The 22529-nt window shown below is 35.1% G+C and overlaps 1 protein-coding gene across 1 annotated transcript in view; it reads right to left on the reverse strand.

The window, feature by feature from the left end:
* LOC117160256 (lachesin) overlaps window positions 1-22529 on the reverse strand; it is a 187529-nt gene that overhangs the window by 33462 nt on the left and 131538 nt on the right. The window contains exons 3-6 of the mRNA XM_033340900.2: window positions 18944-19104; window positions 4957-5142; window positions 4200-4395; window positions 1491-1619 (exon numbers count right to left, since the gene is read on the reverse strand). Of these exons, the coding sequence (XP_033196791.2) occupies window positions 1491-1619; window positions 4200-4395; window positions 4957-5142; window positions 18944-19104 (672 nt within the window). The remainder of the gene's footprint in view (window positions 1-1490; window positions 1620-4199; window positions 4396-4956; window positions 5143-18943; window positions 19105-22529) is intronic.

Raw genomic sequence — 22529 nt, forward strand, 5'->3', positions numbered from 1 at the left:
CCTCTTTCTTCTTTTCCTTGAAGAACAGAGGGAAATACATGGTTAAACACGTAATTGAACGCCATCAATTTCGTTTCGATGGATCTTGTTTCAGCACGTAAAATGATAGCTATTTGTATTGAGACTTCAAAAAGATCTAGAATTTTTATTTTCAGAATTTTTAGTATTCTTCGGTTTTATAGAAATTTTAGACTTCCTAGGCTTTTAATGTTTGACACATTTTTTAGAGATTTGAAGATTTGCGAAATTCGTATAAAATAAACGTTTCTTCATCAATTACATTTCCTAAATTCTTTACGTTGCTGAGCAACAAATTCATGTGTTTTGATAACACTGTGTAAGTCTCAATACACGTGTGTAATGAATTCCCAAGCTTCTATCTCCATATATAAAATAATTGATTCGTGAAAACACGCACGACTTATGAAGCATCAAACATTAATTTGTTTTCACGGGAAAATAAAGGTTGAAGGGTTCAATAAAAGGGCTGTAATATATTCTTACAGTGAACGATAATTTTCAAGCGCTAAAGAGTAATTGCTTTATTATTAGAACCGGTAATACTTTTGAAGTATTTATATGTACAATACATTTTTTCAAAATTTCAATCGCTACAACTTTTATAGTAAAGAAGTTCAAGCATTTTTAATGAAAAATATTGTCTAGATTTTGCATTTTACCACATTTCGTGTAGGAAGAGAATTTTGTTATGACAATGTAATGATACGAGTTTGGAAGTATATTTATTTTGAATATGACGGTAGGAAACAAGTTACAAATTTGATATGTGTGACATGACGTTGAATATGTTTTAAGTATGATGATGTAACTCAATTTACAGCTTCACGTGCAGTCAGCGAAGAAAACAGACGTGAGGGACTTATTTAAATATTTCGAAGCATTGATAAACGGTTGATTATAGATAGAATGATTATAGATCGTGAAAGAATCACTAAATAAAGAAATTATTATACCAAGAGAGATTGGTAATCTTATTTGTGAGTTAGATCCGAGTTTCTCCTAGATCAAGCTTATCATAAAATCTATTCGACAATTATATAAAAAGCAACAAAAATTATCACAGACAAGATCTCCATATTACGCTCCAGACGATTCACTCAAAACAACGGATAAACAATCACGTTAACATTGGCGATAAAATCTTTACCATTCATTGAGATGTTGTTCATCTACTTTTTTCCTATCTCCTATATTAAATTTTCTATATTAAATCGTTGTAAATAAATGACCTCAACTATTATTACACCAGGGGGATAATTAGATCGATAGTGGTGGACATTGATAAATCGTGGTGCATGGTACGTGTTCAGAAACGTGTAAGAATCTCTAAAAATAAGGCAGAACCTGATAGACGGGAATTAGCAGAATCCATTCCTCGGCTATGAAGATAATCTTTGGATTACGAAGGGTGGCTGAGATAAATCTTTTCGGTGAAAATAGCTAGTGAAACGATATTAGGGCGTACTCACAGTGTACGTGCAGCATCATTCGTTTGCTGACTGATGGTGGTACTCCGTTACTCGCGATGCACAGGTAGGTGCCCATCTCGCTTCTGGTTACTTTCGACAAAGTCAGCGTTTCCCCTTCAGCAGTAGCTACTGCAATACAGAGTCAGACGGGCGGAATTAAAGATTCTGAAAAATTTTGTGAGCCGCTTGTCGAATGGGTGATTTCTCGAGAAACCGAAACGCAAACTTACCAATCTGAATTATTTACGTATGTCTGAGCTTTTTTTTTTATTAAACGAATACAGTGATATTTTATGGAAAATTAATTTGTAAAGGTGCTGTCGGTTAGAGGAATAAAAGTGAGAAGTTTATTTGAAACTGATTGCTTAAAAAATCGTTTATTCGAACTCGTGCAAGTAATATTTTCGCTGATTCGAAGGATTTCTCATTCGAATAAATTTGCAAGTTTGCTTTTGATGAATCAATACGAAAGATAAAGACTAAATATATAGTTTTTAAAAATTTGTCTGTTTGCCTTATTGTCTGTTTGAATTTCAGAATTTTGACATCTAAAGTGTAATGCTTCAATTGAATCTCGATGTTAATGGAAAGCTACTTACACGGTTGATTCGTTCAACCTTATCGAGTAAATAATCGAATTGGCTCTATTACTAATCAAACACATTGGATTAGATACGATACGAAGCTTAAGGTTCCGCTATCGTCCCGTTCAATTCAACACATCGATACTACTTGCTCGAACTCCTCACGAAGTGCGAGCGAACAACAGAGGGTGAAAATGCAGTTTCACCTTCGTTTGCGAATCAGCATTTCTCTCGACGGAATGAAAATACTCGATTGTTTTATGCAAAAGAATGCATTATTGTCTCTAAAAAATATCTTATTTCTTCCTATATTCCCGATAATAAATATTCTTTTAAAAATTAAAACGTTTTTTTGGTAAGGAATCCACGAACTCTATATTTGAATAACTAAAATAATCTCGAAAAATATCAAAGAAGAGAGGAGTAGAAGTAGACGTGTTCTTCGAACAGACATGCTTGCGTTACAAGTCTTTTGTACTGAAACTCGATCTTACCTTTAAATTGGTACTATTTCTCAAAAACGTATACTTGAATTTTTCTATGAAATTCTACGAATTCAACAGACGAAGCGGTTCGAAATGGAAATAAAACTGGAGGGCTTCACAAGATAATGCGAGTAACGTGAGTTTATTCGTATACTGCTGAAATTTTTATTCTTCAAATTATTTCTAATATTTCGCTATCTAACATAAAAAAAACGCGCGTGCTTTCCTTGAAAAGAAACTTCAAGAAACGACGTGGGATCTTTTTTCACAAATTGACGCCTGGTTTCATATTTGTCATGTCTAGTGAATGAGATTAGAATTCATATATTCTATGGTATTATCTTACAACGTTAAAGTATGAATTATTTTCCTTAACTTGTTTACGTCTATACTGTGCACGTCGAGTTTGAAAATTATTTCTTTGCTGAGAATGTATCAAATTACTGGTTCATTCAATGGCTGTCAAAATTCTACTTAAGTCGGCATTGTGACAAGTATCGAGGCGACGAATATTTGCATGATTCGATGCAACGAGAAGGAAAACATTGAAATATGAGTGGCGACAGTTTCGTTTCGCTCACGAGTTCAGTAGCCTGAGGAATTATCCTATATCTTGCACTTTAAAATCGATTTCATAATCACCGAAGTATGAAAATATGCGAAAATTATCATGCAAACTATATTACGAATGTGAAAAAATTTGTCGCAAAAAGAAAAAATTATGTTGGGATGTTTTAATTCGTTGAATGTACCATCATACGTTGAATGCGTCGACTTCGTAAAAGTTAATTTATAAAAGTTCGTTTGATTTTTGCTGTAATTTATTCCATTTTTAACACAGAAAAATTTCTATTTTTTGAAATTCTAGTCACAAGATGCATGAATTTGCTGAAATTTCGTTTGTACCACATATCAGTTGACACAGTTGCCTCGATCAGAAAAGGGGAGGTCTTCGAAAAGTTGTGATTTATGAATTGAAATGTACGAGGTGAAGTTGACGAATTGACTTCAATTTCGATATTATCCCTGTTTTCCGATTTCAATCTGATGTTTTATACGAACCGCTTCACTTACATCGAAAATATATTATCATATTATATACACGTCATTGGCATCACCATTTCTCAATCTTTTCGCATACTCAAGGTCGATTCAGCTAACATATAAATCCTCATTTATTCAACGTTGATTGACTATAATGTAAATTATACGGTATCGTTATTTTCAAAATTGCTGATATTTTTGTATGAATACTGAAATCATTGATAAAACCGAAGGATGCAAAAGGATTATTACTAATATAAATCACAAATAAAATTCCAAAAGCCCATACATATTTTCCATGAAATATAATACCTGTCATATAGAACCGTGAAAGAAAATTTAATAATGAAAATGGAGCTGAAATAATTGAAATATCAGGTAGAATAATATTTTCGAGTTGTTTAATCCGAGTTACACAATTGGTAATCAAATATGCGACTTATAAAGAGTATTATCTTTTTCAAAAAATGATCGTATTAAAGAAATACAACCAGTGCAAAAATACTCGACGTATTTCCAACTGATGTAATGAAGATAAAAACCGAACTTAACTGGAGACGCAATCACGGGTTTGTAGGTTTTGTAAACATACTCACTTTTCGTTTTGCCACCGGACGATCCGGCACGGGAAATAATCTCGGCGCCATCTTCTCGCTTCCATACGATCTCAGGTTTTGGATAGCCGCGAGCCTTGCAGACCAGTTTTGCGGATCCGCCCTCAGGTACCATCAAGTCGTTCGAGGTCTCCTCGGATATTATGTCCGGCGGTATCACCACTTCTAGAAACGCGCTCTGTAAATTCAATACACCAAGGTATCGGTATTATTATGCTCTATTGCAAAGAGGATATGACAATATTATCATATAATCCGAAAAAGGATAATTCTCTAATTTCATGAAATCAACGAATTATTCTCGATCCAAGGAAATCGTGATAATGTATTTTAACTTCTGGTCTCGAAGACGTTTAATTATTAAGCAGATTTTAATTAAGCTGGGACAGGAAACGGTCGTATTTCTGCCATGTAAATTCCGAAAATTTTAGAACATAATTCGTTGGAATTTAGCCACCTCCGTCTATGCGGGTGCAGACCGTCGGAAAACACTACTTTCACCAAGCACAGAACGGATTTCACTTTGAAATGAATGCCTTCCATACCAAAGCATTGCGTACAATAAAAATCTGACCCGGATCTACGGTAAAAAGATTCTCTACTTCTCCGACCATTTTCCTTTCCTTTCCCACTCTTTCTCCGCCCTTCTTTTTTTCTTTCTTTCTTTATCTTTCTTTCATTTGCTTTTTTTTTCTTCTTATTGCACGACTTGTTATTTCAAAGGATAATTTATTCGTACCTGACTCTTCATAGGATCCGTGTTGACTTGACACATGTAAATGCCTCGATCTTCTCGGCGTACCCCACGAATATTCAACGTCCACGTGTTGTAGTCACTGTGTGTTACTGATAAACGCGCGTTGTTCGTGATCACGTGTTCGTGAATCGCCAGGACTGCCTTGGTGTCTGCTTTGATCCACGCCACCTGGCCTCACAAACCCATTTCTTAACACACTGCGCTATTTCTTCGTCCATGTGCACGGTACCGCTCGCACGGCACTGGCGAAAACTTATCGCTAACAATATGCACAGACTCAATGTTTTAATACCTTAATTGCTAGATAATTCCGCGTAGAACTCATTTTCGAAACGATCTCGACTCGTTTCATACCCTTTGTCATGGAAATGAAACATGCCCAAATTCGAGTTTATCCATAATTAATCGATGAAAGTGATTGCTCGTCGTTAAAATTTCTTTTTGTGAATGAAAAGTTCATAAGAACGAAACTAGCGATTATAAATATATTGTTACTTAAGACCATCCTTTAATACCTCTTTTAATATTCTTTAACGTTATAGGGTATGATTTGGGATAGTTTTTATGTAATAGTTGACATTTTTATAAAAGTAATCTTTAAGCCATTACGTTACCTCTTGGATTAATTATATATAAAAAAATTGGGAAAAGAAAGCCGAACGAATGGTCGAACTGGAAAATGTTTGGAGGTACCATTTTCATCGTCGCTATTTTCAACTAGTTTTATCGCGTTTTAAGAGCATTAAAAATTTCAAACTATTGAACAAACTTATGCAGGAAAAATATAATTACGTAACGTTGCGCTCATGAGAAATATGATACGAGAAGATGCGTTATAGAAAGATAAACTTCATTATACCGTAGTTTGTCTTTTCCTCTGGTTTTTCTATCCTTAAACAGAAAATACGACTCGTTCCAATTACATGATTTATCTTGCATTTTAGAATAGTGAGAATAATATTCCTTCCACTATTTTACTTTTCCCGTTTACACAAGTATCTATAAATTAAATTTCGCGCTTGATTTAACTATCGATTGTACGAATGTTTTTACAACGCGTTATTTTATAGAGATTCTTTTAAATTGGCAAGATCAAAGGAATTCACAATCCTGTCAAAGAGTAATTAAAGTTTCTCTCTAGCATTTAAGCATGCTCCATTTCCGCATGGATTTTATAACGCTATAAAGGTTTAATCAGCTTCGTAATAATAAAAGGACGAATTGATTCTTTTTGCAATACATATGCTTGCAGAAGAACTTAACAAAGATTTATTTATAAGGAATATACTGTTTAGTACAGAATACTTTGTTTTCTCAGAATACTGATATTAATGTTAACGTAGATGTTTTCCTAGATTCTTCTGCAAAATATGTATCGAACCAAGCATTTTAATCTCTTAGTATTTTCCTGCAAAACTTATTTATTAAATATCAGACTTCTAATATTTTTATTTTCTTCTTTTATACGATAATTAATTTTTTTCTGAATTTATTATATCTATTTCCCTGTTCAAAGTACCTAAAGAAACTTCCTATATCGTGTTTTCTCAATTTCAATTTCTGAGATCGTTAATTCTTAACATCTCGTTGTGTAGGATACTTTTTATCTTATTTTAAAAACGTATTATATCTGCACATATTAATGATATTAGATTATATATATAAACTATAATTCTTTACATTGAGAAATCCTACGACGACTAAACTACGAGACACCTACAATATCAACGAGGCATTTCACATCATATGCTTAAACTTAAATTCAATCGATTATTTCTCAGATAAACTTTCTTTAATTGTTCTTGATGATTGTCAGATTTTATATCTTTATACAACAGAGTAATCTTCTCAATAGATAGACTTTAATTTTAATATTGATTAGTGCCATCATTACAATTAAAAAGAAATATTTCAAACTTAATTAACCAATATGCTTAGAAGTGCGCTTTGTTTAAATACTTTATCGACCCTAAAAACCCAGATATTTCACCGCAATGCGAAAAATATTATCCAATTTTACTAAGCTATACCGTGGAGGCAACAATCCGAGATACAGTAGACGAAGTTCATTTTCCAACGTCAACATTTTCCTTCCGAATGCAGCTCGGTCTCCTATAGATGTACGCGAAGTTTTGGCGGGAAGTTTTCTTATTTCGCATAGATATTATTGGCACGAAATTGAACCGGCGGCATGTCGAATATTTGACCTCGCGTCGCTTTGATAGGCTATCTATCAACCAACAAAAGAGGTCTGCGGTTCTTATCGATAACTCGAAAGCGGAGTGTACAGAGAAGGCAGCTGGAGAGGTTTACGGAGAAGCTGTGAGGGTGAGGTGGAGGATCGCGTTTGGAAGCGGCAGTGGAATGGAGAGAGAGAGAAAGAGAGAGAGAGAGAGAGACAGAGAGAGACCAACCAGTAGCTAGAAGCTAGAGAAAGCGGGGTGGAGGGCTTTGAGTGTTTGGTAGTGACGGCCCTGTGAGTGCCTCCACTTATAATACATTATACGAGGATAGTAAACCCTCTTCTCCCTTTCCTTCTACTTGCCCTTCGCCTTCCTGAGCAGCTCCAAAAACGAGCTCTCTTCGGGAACTGAAAAAGTCCCCCGGACGACAGATGCGCGCGATTCTGAAACATTTATGCCACTTTCCCGCCCCTCGGAGTCCTATCGTCCTCTGCGATGGACCTTTTGCTTTTACGTCGTTCTTTTCGAGATTCATCGATGGATGATTAATCTGTTTCGGAATATCGAGCTATTATTAATGTTATTACTTGGTATTTGGTATGATACGATATTGTTTAACACTTTTCAATTTGCGGGAATATCTGGTTTAATTTATATCTTCCTTTAGGGTATTAACATTTAAAAAGATATCCAATAATACAATATTTATAGAACGATTGCACACCATCAAACCATAGTATTGTATTATTTCATTTTAATAATTTTATAGTTTCATAAAAAGCACCACCTTTATCATCCGCTGGTTGTAATTAACGGTTTCTCATTGCCTACGTTACTGTTTTATTTAAACAGCTCCACAACCCTTTCATAAATTTAAGCTCCGCGTACACGCCTAAGGAAACTGCGTCGAAACGCGGAACGCTTGTCGGTTCCGAGGCTCCACCTCTTTCTTTCGATCTTTCAACGAGCTGGCTAGTCGAAATATTCAGGGAAAGTCGAAAGTCGCGGCACGATCTTCGCTCGGAGGATCGTATACACGAAAGAAGGGAAACCCTTTTCTCGTTCGGAAAACTCTTCGCCGTTTGGCCGCGAAATCCACCCCCGAGGAAGGGTTGAGAATTATTGGATTTAAGAAGCCGCGTGAAACGTTAAAATTGTTTATTCTTAAGACTTTTTAGTATTTTTGGAGACGCTTTGTCATTTTGAAATATCGTACCGTTTTAGAGCTACGAAATTAGTTAAAAGTCATGGTGAAGTAGACGTGACCGGAAACATTAAGTGCCGCAGCAAAAGTAGCTTTTTCCGGTGCTGTTGCGTCTTTGAGAACAAGAAAGTAGAAAACACGAGAGAAAACAAACTTGAAGGAGCTTGCACATATAGGAGGGGGGGGGGGAGGGGGAGAGCAATAACGATGGAGAAAGGAAAAAGAATGATATGGAAGAGGAAAAGAATGATCTAGCAACGGTGTCTCGCGAGCAGTCGCAAATTTGCAGCACAATGAGCAGTCCACGACTTTAAAGGGCTGAGCTCTATGGAAACGAGTTTATCTTAAGCGAAAGACGCCTTCCGCCTAATGCAGTTTTCCCTACGCATTTTCAACTGGCGATCGGTCTGGCGGCCTCGTACCTTTGTCGAGGGTGAAAAATAAGGACTAGTAAAGGAACTTGAAGCGAAAGAAAAAGTGAAGAAGAAAACTAGAAGAAAAAGGATAGGAAGCGTGTACACGGAGAGGAAGATAGAAAGCGAGAGAGAAGAATAGATAGGATAAGAGGATGGGAGCGTGGATAGACGACGATGGAGCAGACGAAAGGGGAAAGAGAGCGAAATAGAGGAAGGGGGAAGGACGTGGAACCCTAGTCAGATATAATATCACACTATGTGCACCTATCTACCGTGGTCTCCATTCTCGGCCCTCTTTCATATGCAAAACCATCGTCGGCGCTCTATTGTGGCGCATTGTGGGATCAGGAGCCTCGTCGGTCCAGTCTACCACACCTCGTTTATTTCCCGCCATCTTCTCGCTCATACCCTCCTTCCACGACCACCTAACTTCCCTCTTTCGTCTTCTTTTTCATCCTTCTTCTCGTTTTCTTCCCTACCTTATCCCCTTTTCTCTGTTCGTACGACTGCATTCTCCCCTGTTCACCGACTATTCTTTTATTTTCTCGACTTCTGTTTTCGGTAGCGAGCTACGGCTGTTCCTTTCAACGGCATGCAGATAAATGGATAAGCTTGCTAATTAAAAGTTTCGCAGGGCCCGATCCCTTTCTTCGTATCCTGCTGCTGCTTCCTGTTGGTCACCCATCCCTCTTTCTCGTCACCCCTCTTCTCACGCTGTCTAATGTTATTTCATCGTCTTCCTATTCTCCTTCATCCGTTTCCGTTTCTTCTGCATGCATTTGGCCTCTCTGCTCGCGCTTCGTTATATTCAAACGGCCACCGGTTCTATTTGGTTGCCGCTGCCGGCCGGCTTTACGCTCGAGATTTCAGAAAGCATTATTCCCTCACTAGCTTTTGTTCCTCGGCCTCTGCTTTTTGCAACTGGGGACAACTTTAAATGTTAGTATTTATTACTGGAGAGTGCTCGGTTCGCAGCAGATTACTGTGACGGTTTTACACACGCAGCATCGCGCGATTAACCGATTGTATCAAGCGACCCGTATGATATTGCGGCTTACGCGTCTACGGCTACACGTGACCGTCAGTTTTCTTCGTCATCATCGGCTGTTTTCATCGGCAGAAGGGTTGCACGGTTTGTTGAATTCCGTCGCCTGGTTAACGATTCACCTTGCTTCGGCCTGTTGGCTATTTTATTTTACTTGTTTTCGGATTTATTTCTTCTATTTATTTTTCCTTCCTGTCGAAAGGTCTCGTAGCTTTGCAGCAATTAGCCACGAAAGTTTTTTTTATAAAAATATCATCCTTCTACTATGGTATCGTGTCTATATTATGCGAAATGAATTTTAGGTTGCTCGTTTCAAGATAACTTTGTTGGTTCTTTGATATTGCACGGTTCGGCAGCGCTAAGCCATGCGAGCTACTTATATCATGTAAAATAAGAGTCTGTCTTCAAAAGATAGCTTTATAAAGCTTAAGTTTTGTCTTTATAGAATTTTACAAGGATTGGTTGTTTCGAGATATTTAATTCCTAATATTCTTCTTCCTGAAGCCGGTGGTAATTAGCGCTGATGTTTATGCTTTTCTCGAGGACATTGTAATAAAGTTGCGCCTGTCTTTTATACGTAAAGTTGCTTCATAGTTGACGTTTCTTTGGTTCGTACTTTTATCAAAGTTTTTTCCTTTTCATTTCTTTGTGTGTGTGGATGATACACAGGATATTTCTGTAGTATCTGTTTCTAATAAACTTGTTACAGAAATACAGTCGGCCGATTCGTCGCGTTAACTGTTTGTAAGTGGAATTGACGTGTAGATGTTTCTTTTTATTCTTAACTTACGTTAATTTAACTTAGTATATTAAATTAGTCACTCGGGGACTAAAATATTGTCAATGGGATATTTTAATTTATCACTTTGATCAATCCATCTTATTTTTGCATGTAATTTAGAAATAACTGGGATATACGTAATCCAGAAATAAAATATCTAGTTGGTCACCGTAGTAAATTATAACGACTGCTTTTATGCGTTTTTCATTCGTCAAATTCAATATTGAGAATCGACGGGACTATCGTTTCTTTGAATTACAGCTGTTTTTATGCAATTTTTTTCATAATTAATAGGCATAACACGATATTGCAAGGAACCGTCAATAAACGACAGATTCGATTTTTTCTTCGCGTTTATAACGAAATTTATGTACGCCAGACCAATGACGGATCGAAGATAAAATAGAGAAAGGTACGTGACGACCATCGTCGATAGGAAATAATACTTCTAAAATATGACCTGGATTGCTTTTATTCCTCTCTTATTCTGTTTGTTTAGGTAATAATCCTTTGGTTGGTAGCATACTTTTACTGTAAATGTTGGTAGTTTACTGTATAGGCTAAATATAATATCAATATCGAACGTAGGTCACAGAAAGCAATATAAAAATTATTTGAGAAATCTAGATACTTCTTTGGAACAAAAATCACTTTTGAATAATTTTCACTGCTTGCAGAAAACGTTTTATCGGACATGTAGGATTTTTATAAGTTAAGCTTTCAAACAAGGTAACAATTCCTATAAATTTTAATAATTTCTCAATGGTTTTTCAAGTTCACTTCATTTTTCGTAAATGTCAAAATATTTATTACAGGAAATACATAAGTGCATTTAGTGTTCCTAACTTTATGAGGTCTATTTCTTTATGAACGATCAGTTTTGTATTATTTGAATTATCGGCTACAAAATTCATCGGATACTTCATGTAGTTCACATGTTATGCTGTTAATTAAACAGATTACTTCGCGGCGTGTACCAGGGAGATATGAATTTTGAAACCGTCTGCTTTTGATACATGTACATTCGTCCGAGGCAAAGGCTTAACTTAATCTTCTCGACTTTGACGTAATTAGTATCGTGCGCTAAAATTTGGCGGAGCATATTTATGAATCTGTACATTTCTTCCCTTGAACTTACCTCATTTTTCAACTTTCGATTGACTGTTTAATGTTCCCGGATTCCGATGATCTCCTGTACAACTTGTATTGATGTCTTTGATATAAGTATTCGTTTAAATCACGGTTTTATCTTGCCGCCATTTTATTCGTTTCGACAAACGAGTAACATATATTTCAGATACGGTGATCCGTGAGTATTGATCGCTATAGGGAATTTTCTCTATTCAACGTTTTATTTAAAAATAGCAATGGGACGAACCAATGATTTTCTTCTATTCTGGCTTGCAATTTTTTATAAATTACTATTCACCGACAATATCAAAGATTTTCAACTGGAGTCATAATTTTTGTTAACAGTAAAAATGCAATTTTGTGAAGCGAAGCGCATAATCTATACAGTGTATCCTGATAGTGACAAAATTAATAAAATTATTCTGTCGAGGGAATCACTTTTCAAGCATTTTAAAAACAATTACAAATTATATTTACAAAGCTTTGATATTTAAACGTATCAAAAACGAACGAAAGAGTTTCTTCGGGACTTGGCTATAGAGTCTCCACCAATTCCATACAAACCCTGATAATTCCACTAGAGAAGGCGTCTATCTTATTAGAATTCCTTCGTCGAGCGTCTGTCACAAGACTCTCTAATCTTTTGACTTGGAGGTTCTTCATTTTGTAGAATTTTAATTTCGTAGGAACGAAAGTATTTATATTCTTCAGACTTGGTGGTACAGCTATTTTTTGGTGGTATAAAATCGTACTTTTTCCTAAACATTGCGACATATTGTGACGTGTACACTTAAGCGCGTCTAAGACGAACTACGTTTTATGGCTAGTCATGTGTGTTACAACCACGATGAACGAGTAATTGTTTTAACGCTCGAAACGCAATACGATTTTTCCGTGCCCATAAAAGTGTTTTGTCCTTTTTTTCTTTTACAATGAAAACGGTTATTTCCTTCGTTTGCTATTAATTGTTCAGTCATTTTTCTTGGATGGAATCCTTTTTTTTCTTTTGATGATAGTAGTAAATAATTCTTTTGCGATGAGAAAGAGAATAGCAAATGTGCGACGCTCGCTCATAAATCTCTTTAAAGACCGCGTGCAAGAGGAGCAATGGATATGGTAATAATAGATTATAAACAACGGAGTGGAGCTATTTCAGAATTGTCACAGTGAATTTCGAATTTTATCTTGAGGTTCTGTTATACTGCATACGACAGGCTTTCGTTGAATGCGAAGCTTTATGCGTTTTGACGGATCAGCTTCCGATGTCTCGTGATTTTCGTTCAAAACGAGCCGGTGCTTTGCTTAATAATTCGCCGTGGAGCTGTTAAAAATCGTTCGAGAACGATAAATTCAATCTGATATTTCTGGCGATTCGACCTTAATAATAATTTGACGATTGAAGAGAACCCGTTAAATTGGTTAAATTTATCAATAATTAACGCTACGGAGTGTTTTCGGCAGTTAATGAATAACTGAAGCGATAATTAATTTCGTTCGATCCTTAAAAAGAATAATAGAATTGTAATTTTTATGGCACTATTTCGTTTCATTCAATTTCGGGAAATTGGTACTTTAAAGTTTGTTCGTAATGAAATAGTCTTTCATTTTTCATTTTCTATTTTCGTGGACTCTTTAACTCGATGATAAATCCTACCAACATTATCTTAATTTATTCTGTGTTTGTTATTGTAATCCAAATATTTGACAAAAAATATCTTACGTTTGCTATATATTTTATATACACCATTTAACCCTTTCATTTCAAAGTTATTTAGCAAATGTAAACGTTTGTCTGTAATTTTTCTACCTAGCGCATTATCTATTATTTTCTAATGATATTTTACCCAATGTAGGAAGAATTCAAAATAGGAATGAATATTTCGCTCGATAATTTTAAAAACGTCAGTACAATTATACCGGAAACGAAGGGGTCAAATGAATTTTTAAACGCTTGGTTTTCTGATCAGCTTAAATTATTAGTTCACTTTACTATTTCTTATTAATTCATTTACTAGTTCTTATTTCTTTATATTCATTCTATAAAATCTGACATCACGTGTTCTCTAACATATACCTGATATCTAGAGCCTCTTTTACTTTCTATCTTCTACCAACGATTAATCCGCCTCTTTTATTAATCTTATTTAATCTAAATTAATGCTTATTGAAAAACATGCTCATGCAACCTCTGTCATCACCTTCTGTTATCATATAATCATGCATCAAGGCATGCCTTTTGTAAGTGAGAATTCATAGATACGCTAAGAACAATCTGATATTCAACACTCGACTCGATCGTCGAGACCCCGCTATTACTTACGACGCATAACACATCTTAAACATTGTGCACTCAACTGTCGTCCAATGCAGCTTGCATCATATTTCATCCCACGAACAAACAGTTTCAAGTGTGTTGTGCAATTGTGGAGAAACGTTTTGTGCGACATACGTCTGTGCGTTTATATATAGATCATATAAAATTTTTCTCCGTGATGAATCAGCGGCCAACCGTGAAACCTAATCTCGTGTTTGTAGAATACCTTCTTTTCGTATTGGAAAGTACTAGGTTCAATAACGGGACGAATAAATTTTTGCTCGAACGATATTAAAACTTACGGTGTATTTTTTCGGTTCACTTATGGTGCTCCCGATATATATGAGTACTATAATTTAATCCGCTGTGATAATAAAAGTATAGTTACTGCAGTGATTAAACGGTGGCCATGTAATATTTATAAATATAGAATATTAAATTTTTCTAAATAAAATTTAGAATATAGTAAGAAAGCTTTATTACGATAATTGTAATAAAATTTGGTAAAATTTTTCAGAAATTTGATAATGCTGAAATGTTCTAGAAGATTCACGATTTTGAAAAAGAATTTGTTATGTAAAAATACTTTCGATTAACTATTTGGAGAAAATTTGCGAGCATACAATAATTATCACGAGCAATCTCACGAAAGATCTGTCGGAAGTTGTAACTAGTTGTCACGTTCCGGTATGTCTGGGCATCGCCAATGTTTCGTTCTGGAAGTTCCAATTATGGCGTTTAAGCGTCGAAGCTTAAATCTAAAAAGCCAAGAAGCCATTTATCATTGCAGTAGAATATCAAAATTAATTTTCTTAAATACACAAAGGATGATGTTCTCTCAAATGAATTTCCAAGATAAGATTTCAAATTCTCTTGGCTAATTTATCTTTGAATTACCTGCAGCGATTATTTCTCATTTCATATTAATGTTTTTGCTACGCAAGCTTGAACATAAAATATTTCTCGATTGCAATACGATGAAAACTGATGATATCAGCAGTCCGTGCGGAAAAGCGAAAATCATCATGGTAAAACTTGTATTTCTAACTGGTATATCGCACTATAGTATACATTTATTGCCGGCTATTCATCGGCGCGTGAATGAAGATTAAGCTTTTCGAGTACGCTTGTTTAAGTTGCTCGTCTTGGTGGATACACGCCACCACGAACAACCACTACGGAAGAATATTCACCGAGGCTTTCAGAGAGTTGCGTGAAGGAATATTCGAGCTGGAAACGCGAAAAATATCAGCTCGTGAGAAATCTGATGTGAGGTAGCTTGAAAATTTTTCGAGAGCATTTTCGTTCAAAGGAAACACTGTGTTTAAAATTTTCACTGCTATATCAAACCTTCTATATTTACCTGTCGTTCGCAATTTCTTTTTCTATTAGTAAAGTGATTTAAACGAACTTAAAAAAAAAAGAATAGATCGAAATCTTTTTTGTGTGATATCGAAAAAAAATTCGGAGAATTTCGTGATATATGAAATATCTCGATAGAAACCACGATAAATGAATGAAAAATAAAATATGAAGAGTTAAAATTTTCTGACCTTTCTTTAAACCACCTTTCCTTGCGTAAGTCGAAAGATATCAGATGGTTAGGCCAGAGTGATTTGTCATTCAGCGTATTCGCAAAGGGGCAAAGATACTCGGCGTGTTTACGGCCGTATATATGCGCATACATTTGGCGCAAGACTTTAACCGGGACTCTTGATCATGAGGATGAAAATGAAAATGATAATTTGTCGTATACGAATCAGCAAGTCAAATAGCAGCAAGTTAGGCGGGTTCGCGCCTTCGGCCGCGTCTCGCTGCGCTCGAGAAAGAATGATGATTTTCTTTCGTGGAACAAGCGATAATTGAAATTATGCATGCGTTTCTGAAACACATTTCTTTGTCTCGCCTTTTCCTACGTATCAATTTCATTCTCGTTTTGGATACTTCGAGACTTCGTTCAAACTGTTGTCGAATTGATGAAAATAAGAATGAATATGATTTATAACTATTTAAAGAGGAAGGAATTTTTATATCATTTTTAGAATCATTCCATTCGTCACCTTCGTTACGATAGTAAGTAATAAGAAAAAATTAAGAGGAGGTAGAGAACACTTTTAACTTCAGAAAATTCTTTTAGGAATACCTTTTCCATTTGGAAAGGTGCAAACGAGTGCAGCTTGGAAACAGCGAGAGGAAGAAGGTGGATCGCAAACCCCATTGGCAAAAAGAATCATTCATTTCCCGAGTTATAAAGTTTAAGGTTTCAAGGCTTAATTAAAGTCTACAGGGCAACTTTCGACGAAAATCTCTTCGAAAAGAAATATTCTCTTCGCCGACTCTTTCGTACAGTAAGAAATTCGTTCAACAAGTGGAATCGTAAAACTGTCAAATATATTTCCACGAATTTTACTTGTGAAATTACCGCTTTTGTTTGTGCAAGATAATCAAGAGAATATATCGATTTATAAGAAGCTCTAACTTGGATATTAACTGTCATCTGGTTATTAATTTGGATGTTGTTATTAACTGCAAAAGTTTTTAACCTAACATTTATGCTTTAACGCGATCAAATATATATCTCATCGTAAATGACAAGTATACGAAAGATTATTATTTATCGGCGAAAAATGTAACTAATTCCGAATACTTGGAGTGCTGCAGAGAATAATAAATTAATGGCTGTTTGTTTCGTCGATAATCAATTTCGTTCGTTACACATTTGTGCAAAATATATTTCAAGTATGTATTTAGTTATTGAAATGGAAGATATCGAATAAAATATATCACCGGAATGACATTATCGAAAGCATGGAAGAAAAAGATTGGCTGAAACACGAATACAATTATTTGACTTTCAACAAACACGAATGTGCATATATATATCGTATGGAAGGTACATTGTTTTGATTTCTCTAGAGTATTGTTTTTTCCGATGGAAATAGGTAGATTGCAGCAGCCGGGAAAACATCAATGTTATTAGCTTTCTGTATAGTTTAACAATTAAATAAAAATTTGATATAATAAATAACTTCTATTAGCAATTTATTCATTTATCATAAATAGTATTGCAATAATCGGAAATAATATTTTTGCTTTATTTATTCAACTGCATAAATATTTGAGTTCTCCACATCGCTAACTAGAGCGGTATTAATCCGTTTTTGTTAAACGCTGTATATTTATTGTTTATCATGTTCATATTCGTACCGAATATTTGTTATTTTTGTTATGTTAACAACATTTGATCTAAATGCAGATCTATGTCTTGTCATCAATGTCTGTCTCTTGCTCTATATCTTTTATGTTCCTTTCCCAAAAAAAATTTGCAGACTCAGTCTTCTAATTACTTTTTAAATTTTACTTTGCTGTGATGCATTCGTCGTATCTTTTTGTATATTGTGAGCTCGAAAAAGAATTAGATTGGCAGTTTGACTTTACAATTACTAATTTTCTGCTTATTCTTCATCTAATTTATCAATAGCTATAGTTTCGATTCCGCATAATCTACTTTCCAAGCTACTGCTATTTTTCAGATGCCTTAGACTGTCCGAACGGCAATGCCATTTTTTTTAATATCTAAATATTGCTCCGAGTGTTAATTAAAAAAAATAAACTTATATTAATGCAAGAACTAAAAAATGGATCTGTCTATGAAAGAGTCTAAGAATAAGCACATGCTACCTTGGTATCGATACGTAGCAGCGATTAGAAGGCCAGTTCACATCGATTGTTCATGATAATTCATGAGTGAAACAAATATGAAATAACACGAGGATCTACACAGAGTGTTTCAAAATGATGGGGCGAAGGATTTTAAAATTTAGAAATAAACGTAAAATGAGAAGGAAACCGGAATTGATAGACATGAAATGCTTAGAAATATCAAGGAACATACATATTGTATTGACTGACTATTTCGTTTTAGAGAATTAGCCCTGAAGCACCTGAGGTAAGCTGTTAGAAGGCAGGAGATGATGTTCTGCCAATTACTCAAAAAATGACTCTCGACCGAGGAACTCCTACAAACTTTATTTATTATATAAACCTATATCCATAAACTTTACTATAGTATGAAATGTACTTATAGTATAATATAATATAATAATATAATATAATATTATAATATCTGTAATCAGCGGTATATTTATCGCATATGAAACACTCTGTAAAACGTAAAGTGAGGAAACACGGTCGAAGGAAACCGGCCGAACGCTCTAACTACGCCTGAAACAGTCTGGTGTCACAGTTGTCATCGTGTACAGATACACAGTGAAAGAGAGACAATATGTACGAACTTTTCGCAAGCTATCGTCTGCTATTCTGCAAGCTATTCTTTCTCTCGTTCTTTCTTCCTATCGTTCTGTAATCGCGGGTTCTTTTTACGTCTGTTTTCTTTCTTTTCGTTCCGTTTCGTTTCTTTCTACTCTTTTCGTGTGTTTACTTTTTTCTCGCGTGTCTCGTTACCAAGAGGAACCACCTTCCGGTCGACAAGGTCCGGCGTAGAGAAGCCGTAAGGAATGAGAATGACGGAGGAAGGAAGGAACGCCGCGGAAGAAGAAAAAAGTATGCTCGAAAAGTTTAAGTCACGCGGGCTGGCACGTTTCAGTTCATGTGCAGCGGTTCTATATCGGCTGATGGGTGAAAATGGATGTCGTACAGAGAGATGCTTTAGTGATGGTGGCGGCTGCTGCGGTGGTTTTCTTTTTCATAGCTGGCAGTGGTGCAGTTAAATGCAGTGCTGTGAGGTGCAGGCACACGCGCATATAAGTAGTGCAGTAGTAATAGTAGTAGTGATGGTAGTAGTAGTAGTAGTAGTAGGTAGTAGTAGTAGTAGTAGTAGTAGTAGATAAGGTAGTCCATTACAGGCGGACACAGGTTAATGGTAAAATAGTTACCCGGGCCTTGGCGCCGCCAGAGTGATCTCCGCTCGCGGAGGAGGAAGGACTCACCCGGTATCCACCGAGGTTGCTCACCACGCAGGTGAAGGTTGCGTCTCGACCCTGCGAGATCGTTAAGTTCTCCAACGGGTATGTGAAGTCTGGCTCGAGCCCCGTCACTGTAACAATCAATCGGCCATTTTTTTCATCGAATAATTGGTCATTTTTTCAAATGCGTGCACACTTATCTTTTTTTATCAGTCAGATGACAGATTTAAATATCTATTAAGCCGTATTTCTTTAGATTTAGATCATTGTTTATACCTATTTCATTGTTATTGTTTATAGTTTACTCCATATTCAAATTTCACAATGTAACCACAGGGAAATGTATGAAAATTATTTTCAATATTCAGCGACAAAAATTTCGTCGACGTTAACGATATCCAAGCATAAAATGCAGTGAAAAGAGAAATGTGTCAAAAAATGTGTGAAAAAAGAGTAGTGAAGCCCTGATATATGTCGAAAGTTTCCAAAATAGCATGTATGGATAAAATAAAATACCAATATGTAAAACGGGCAAATTTTGCATTGTGAAACGGATTGGCCTTTTGTTCGAATTACTAAAAAAAGCTTGTTTTCAAGTTGGAGCGCATACGTCCATACTCGGGATTAATGTCTTAAATTGATTCTGTGTCGATATCACCGCTCAATTGAATATTACCATGTGAGGTACATACGTTTGTTCATATGTGTTTTAAAACTATTTCACAATGTTAGTTTCCAGAAATGTATAGTTTCGCAAACTACATATTAAATTATTTTATATTTTTCTTCGTTCATTATAAATAAGAAAAATTTTCCGTAAAGGGACGGCAGCGGTAGCATATTCTTATAGATTAAAATGATTAGATAATAATTAATGATAGAAAAAAATGACGGTGAACATAAACCGAGGCTTGAAGAAGAGTCTAATTTCTAGAGACATCAGGTTTCTTAAGGGAATGTTATCTGCGAAGCAAGCAACGTCGAAAAGTTTTACTGGCGCACACTTTGGATGCTTTATCTTCGCTGGTATGAAGCAGCGCGGAAAATTCTGCTCCTCGAGATTTTCATTTTATCTTCTTCTTTTAAAGAGAATTCTACTATCTCTAAGGAAATGCCTTTTTTTAAGCAAATAGCCCCGATTTGGCAATGATTTCAGCGCGAATTTTTCACAGAACAAGGTGTTACGTTCGTAACTAGGAAATATGTTGATACGCGATATGTTAAAATGCGAATTTGTATACAGGGTCAAGGTGCATGGATCATGTTATTAAAGCAAAAATGTCCTTATAATTTACAATACTCGATACAAATGGAAAAATTACCTTTCGATCAATTACTAGCAATTTCTCGTAATCGTAGAACCTTCCAAAACTGTTCAAAATCGTAGGTATGCGTAGCATGTGTAATTGAAATTCACGAACTGTTACTTTGGGTTACGAGAAACGAAGAACTGAAAATTTAAAGGATGTAAGGGATTAAAAGGTAAATTCACAGGAGAAAACGACCAGTGTATAAAAGGTGCTAGAGATAATATTACTCCAACTCGTAGAGAAGAGAGATAATCGCTCGCATAACTAATGTTTAGGGTTATAGATTAATCTTTATTCTTCCCTCTTTTTTTCTTTCCCTATACGGGTATGAATAATACATTATTAAAATCTCGGTATGGTTAAGGTATTATATTCTTCCAAAATTTCTAGAGAAGAGGATAGGTAAAAGCAAGAAATATTTTCGCGAAACTTTTTCGATAAAGAGAGATGCTTTTTAAAACAGACGAAGAACAAAGAAAATTATACATGATATAAATTCATGAACATATCTTAAATAGCAAACACATTTAAAAATGTTTGAAATTATGTTTTTGAAAAATATAGAAATTGAAAAAAAAAGAAATGTATTACATAGGCAATTTCTAAAAGTTCATATACATTTTTCCTGTAACAGATGCTACTCATATCGTAACATTTGATTATCACGTTATTATTTGATATTGATATTGTTATTCGATGAAAAGTTAGTGAATGCAGGTGATCGACGGTAATAGAGGAAAATTGTACTGGAAATTTAAATGAATGCATATTTTCAGATGAAATTAAATTACTACATTTTCCAATGAATATATGTATATATTATTATATAAATAAATATAAATATATAATTATATATATTAATTATATCATATATATTTACACAGGGTATATTTACCCTGTAATAAAAATTTTTCGTTTGAGGCTTTGTTTTCGAGAAAATCGACTTTGAATTTTCGCTCGGTACGCGTGCACTTTATCACGTCTCGTTATAACTGATCTCACTGTAGATCGTTGTCTCGATGGAAAAATTAAACAAAAAGAAAAATGAAAAAAATAAAATTTTTATTCTGTATTTTCGGCTTCCTTTTTCGCGTAGAATCACCCCCTTTCCGCTTGTACCACCAGTTACCAACCATCCTGTATATTGCAAATCTAAAATAATTTCAAATATACGTTCATCTTCCTATACTCTTATCTTGAATTTGTCAGGTGGTAGCGTCAAGCTCTTTGATTCGTTATCCACAAAGTATTTCCTTCGATTATAAAATAAATATATGCGCATATTCAAGTGGAAATCTCGTGGAATTGACTATTTTATGTCGCGCACGATAAAATATTACATTTTGTATAAAATGCAGAATCGAATTAACTGTATTTCATGTAAACGAATTTTGCACGAAAATGAACCGGTAAATCGCAAAACGAAGTACCGAATACTGCCAAATTTTTTAATTAGAATTTATATCAATTTCTTCAACACCTCCTTTTCCTTTAAATATCCCATGGTATCTGACAAAGCATTAAAGTATCGTGGATAATATAAAAGTATAACAATTTTCAAGCTAACAGTATCAAAGCATAAGAAAAAGGTGATGTATCATGAATACACCAAATTGTGTTCATTCTATGCCATTTTACCGTGTCTTACGGTATTACTTCAATTTCTAACCATCTTAAAGATATAGGTTGTCCCAGTTATGTGGAAAGCCCTGTAGAGGAGCGCATTGAGAAGTTCCCGTAAATCGTATTACAATGAAAAATTAGAGGGAAGCTTCAGCGGTATCTCTAACGCAGCTGGAACGACAGTTATGCAATCGAACATATATCACCGGTGAGCCATCGCGAAATAAAGGTGCGCTCAATAAAACGCCGGCGTCGCTTCGGGAAGAAACTGATTCACCGTATAAACTTTTTTGCCATTTTTCAAGAAAAACGCATACGTGCGGATTTCGAATTTACCTCGCGACGAGTGGTTCGCCGCGATACCTTCTAACAAGGAATAGAAAACCGTCATGACGATGGTTTCGATAGTTAGGCATGACTTTTTGTCGCTCAGATTTTCCACAAATACGAATGTATACTGGTTCACGAAAGTATTCGAACACATACTATAGAAAACTTTTATATTCATATTAATGTGCCGTATGAAATATTTTACAATTTTATTAATATGGTTATGAGACTCGATTATCATGATATTAGTAAAGTTTAAAATCTATCTGAAAATGTATATTCCTGCATTAAAT

The sequence above is a fragment of the Bombus vancouverensis genome, chromosome 6 (assembly GCF_051014615.1).
Source record: "Bombus vancouverensis nearcticus chromosome 6, iyBomVanc1_principal, whole genome shotgun sequence".
Lineage (NCBI taxonomy): Eukaryota > Metazoa > Arthropoda > Insecta > Hymenoptera > Apidae > Bombus > Bombus vancouverensis.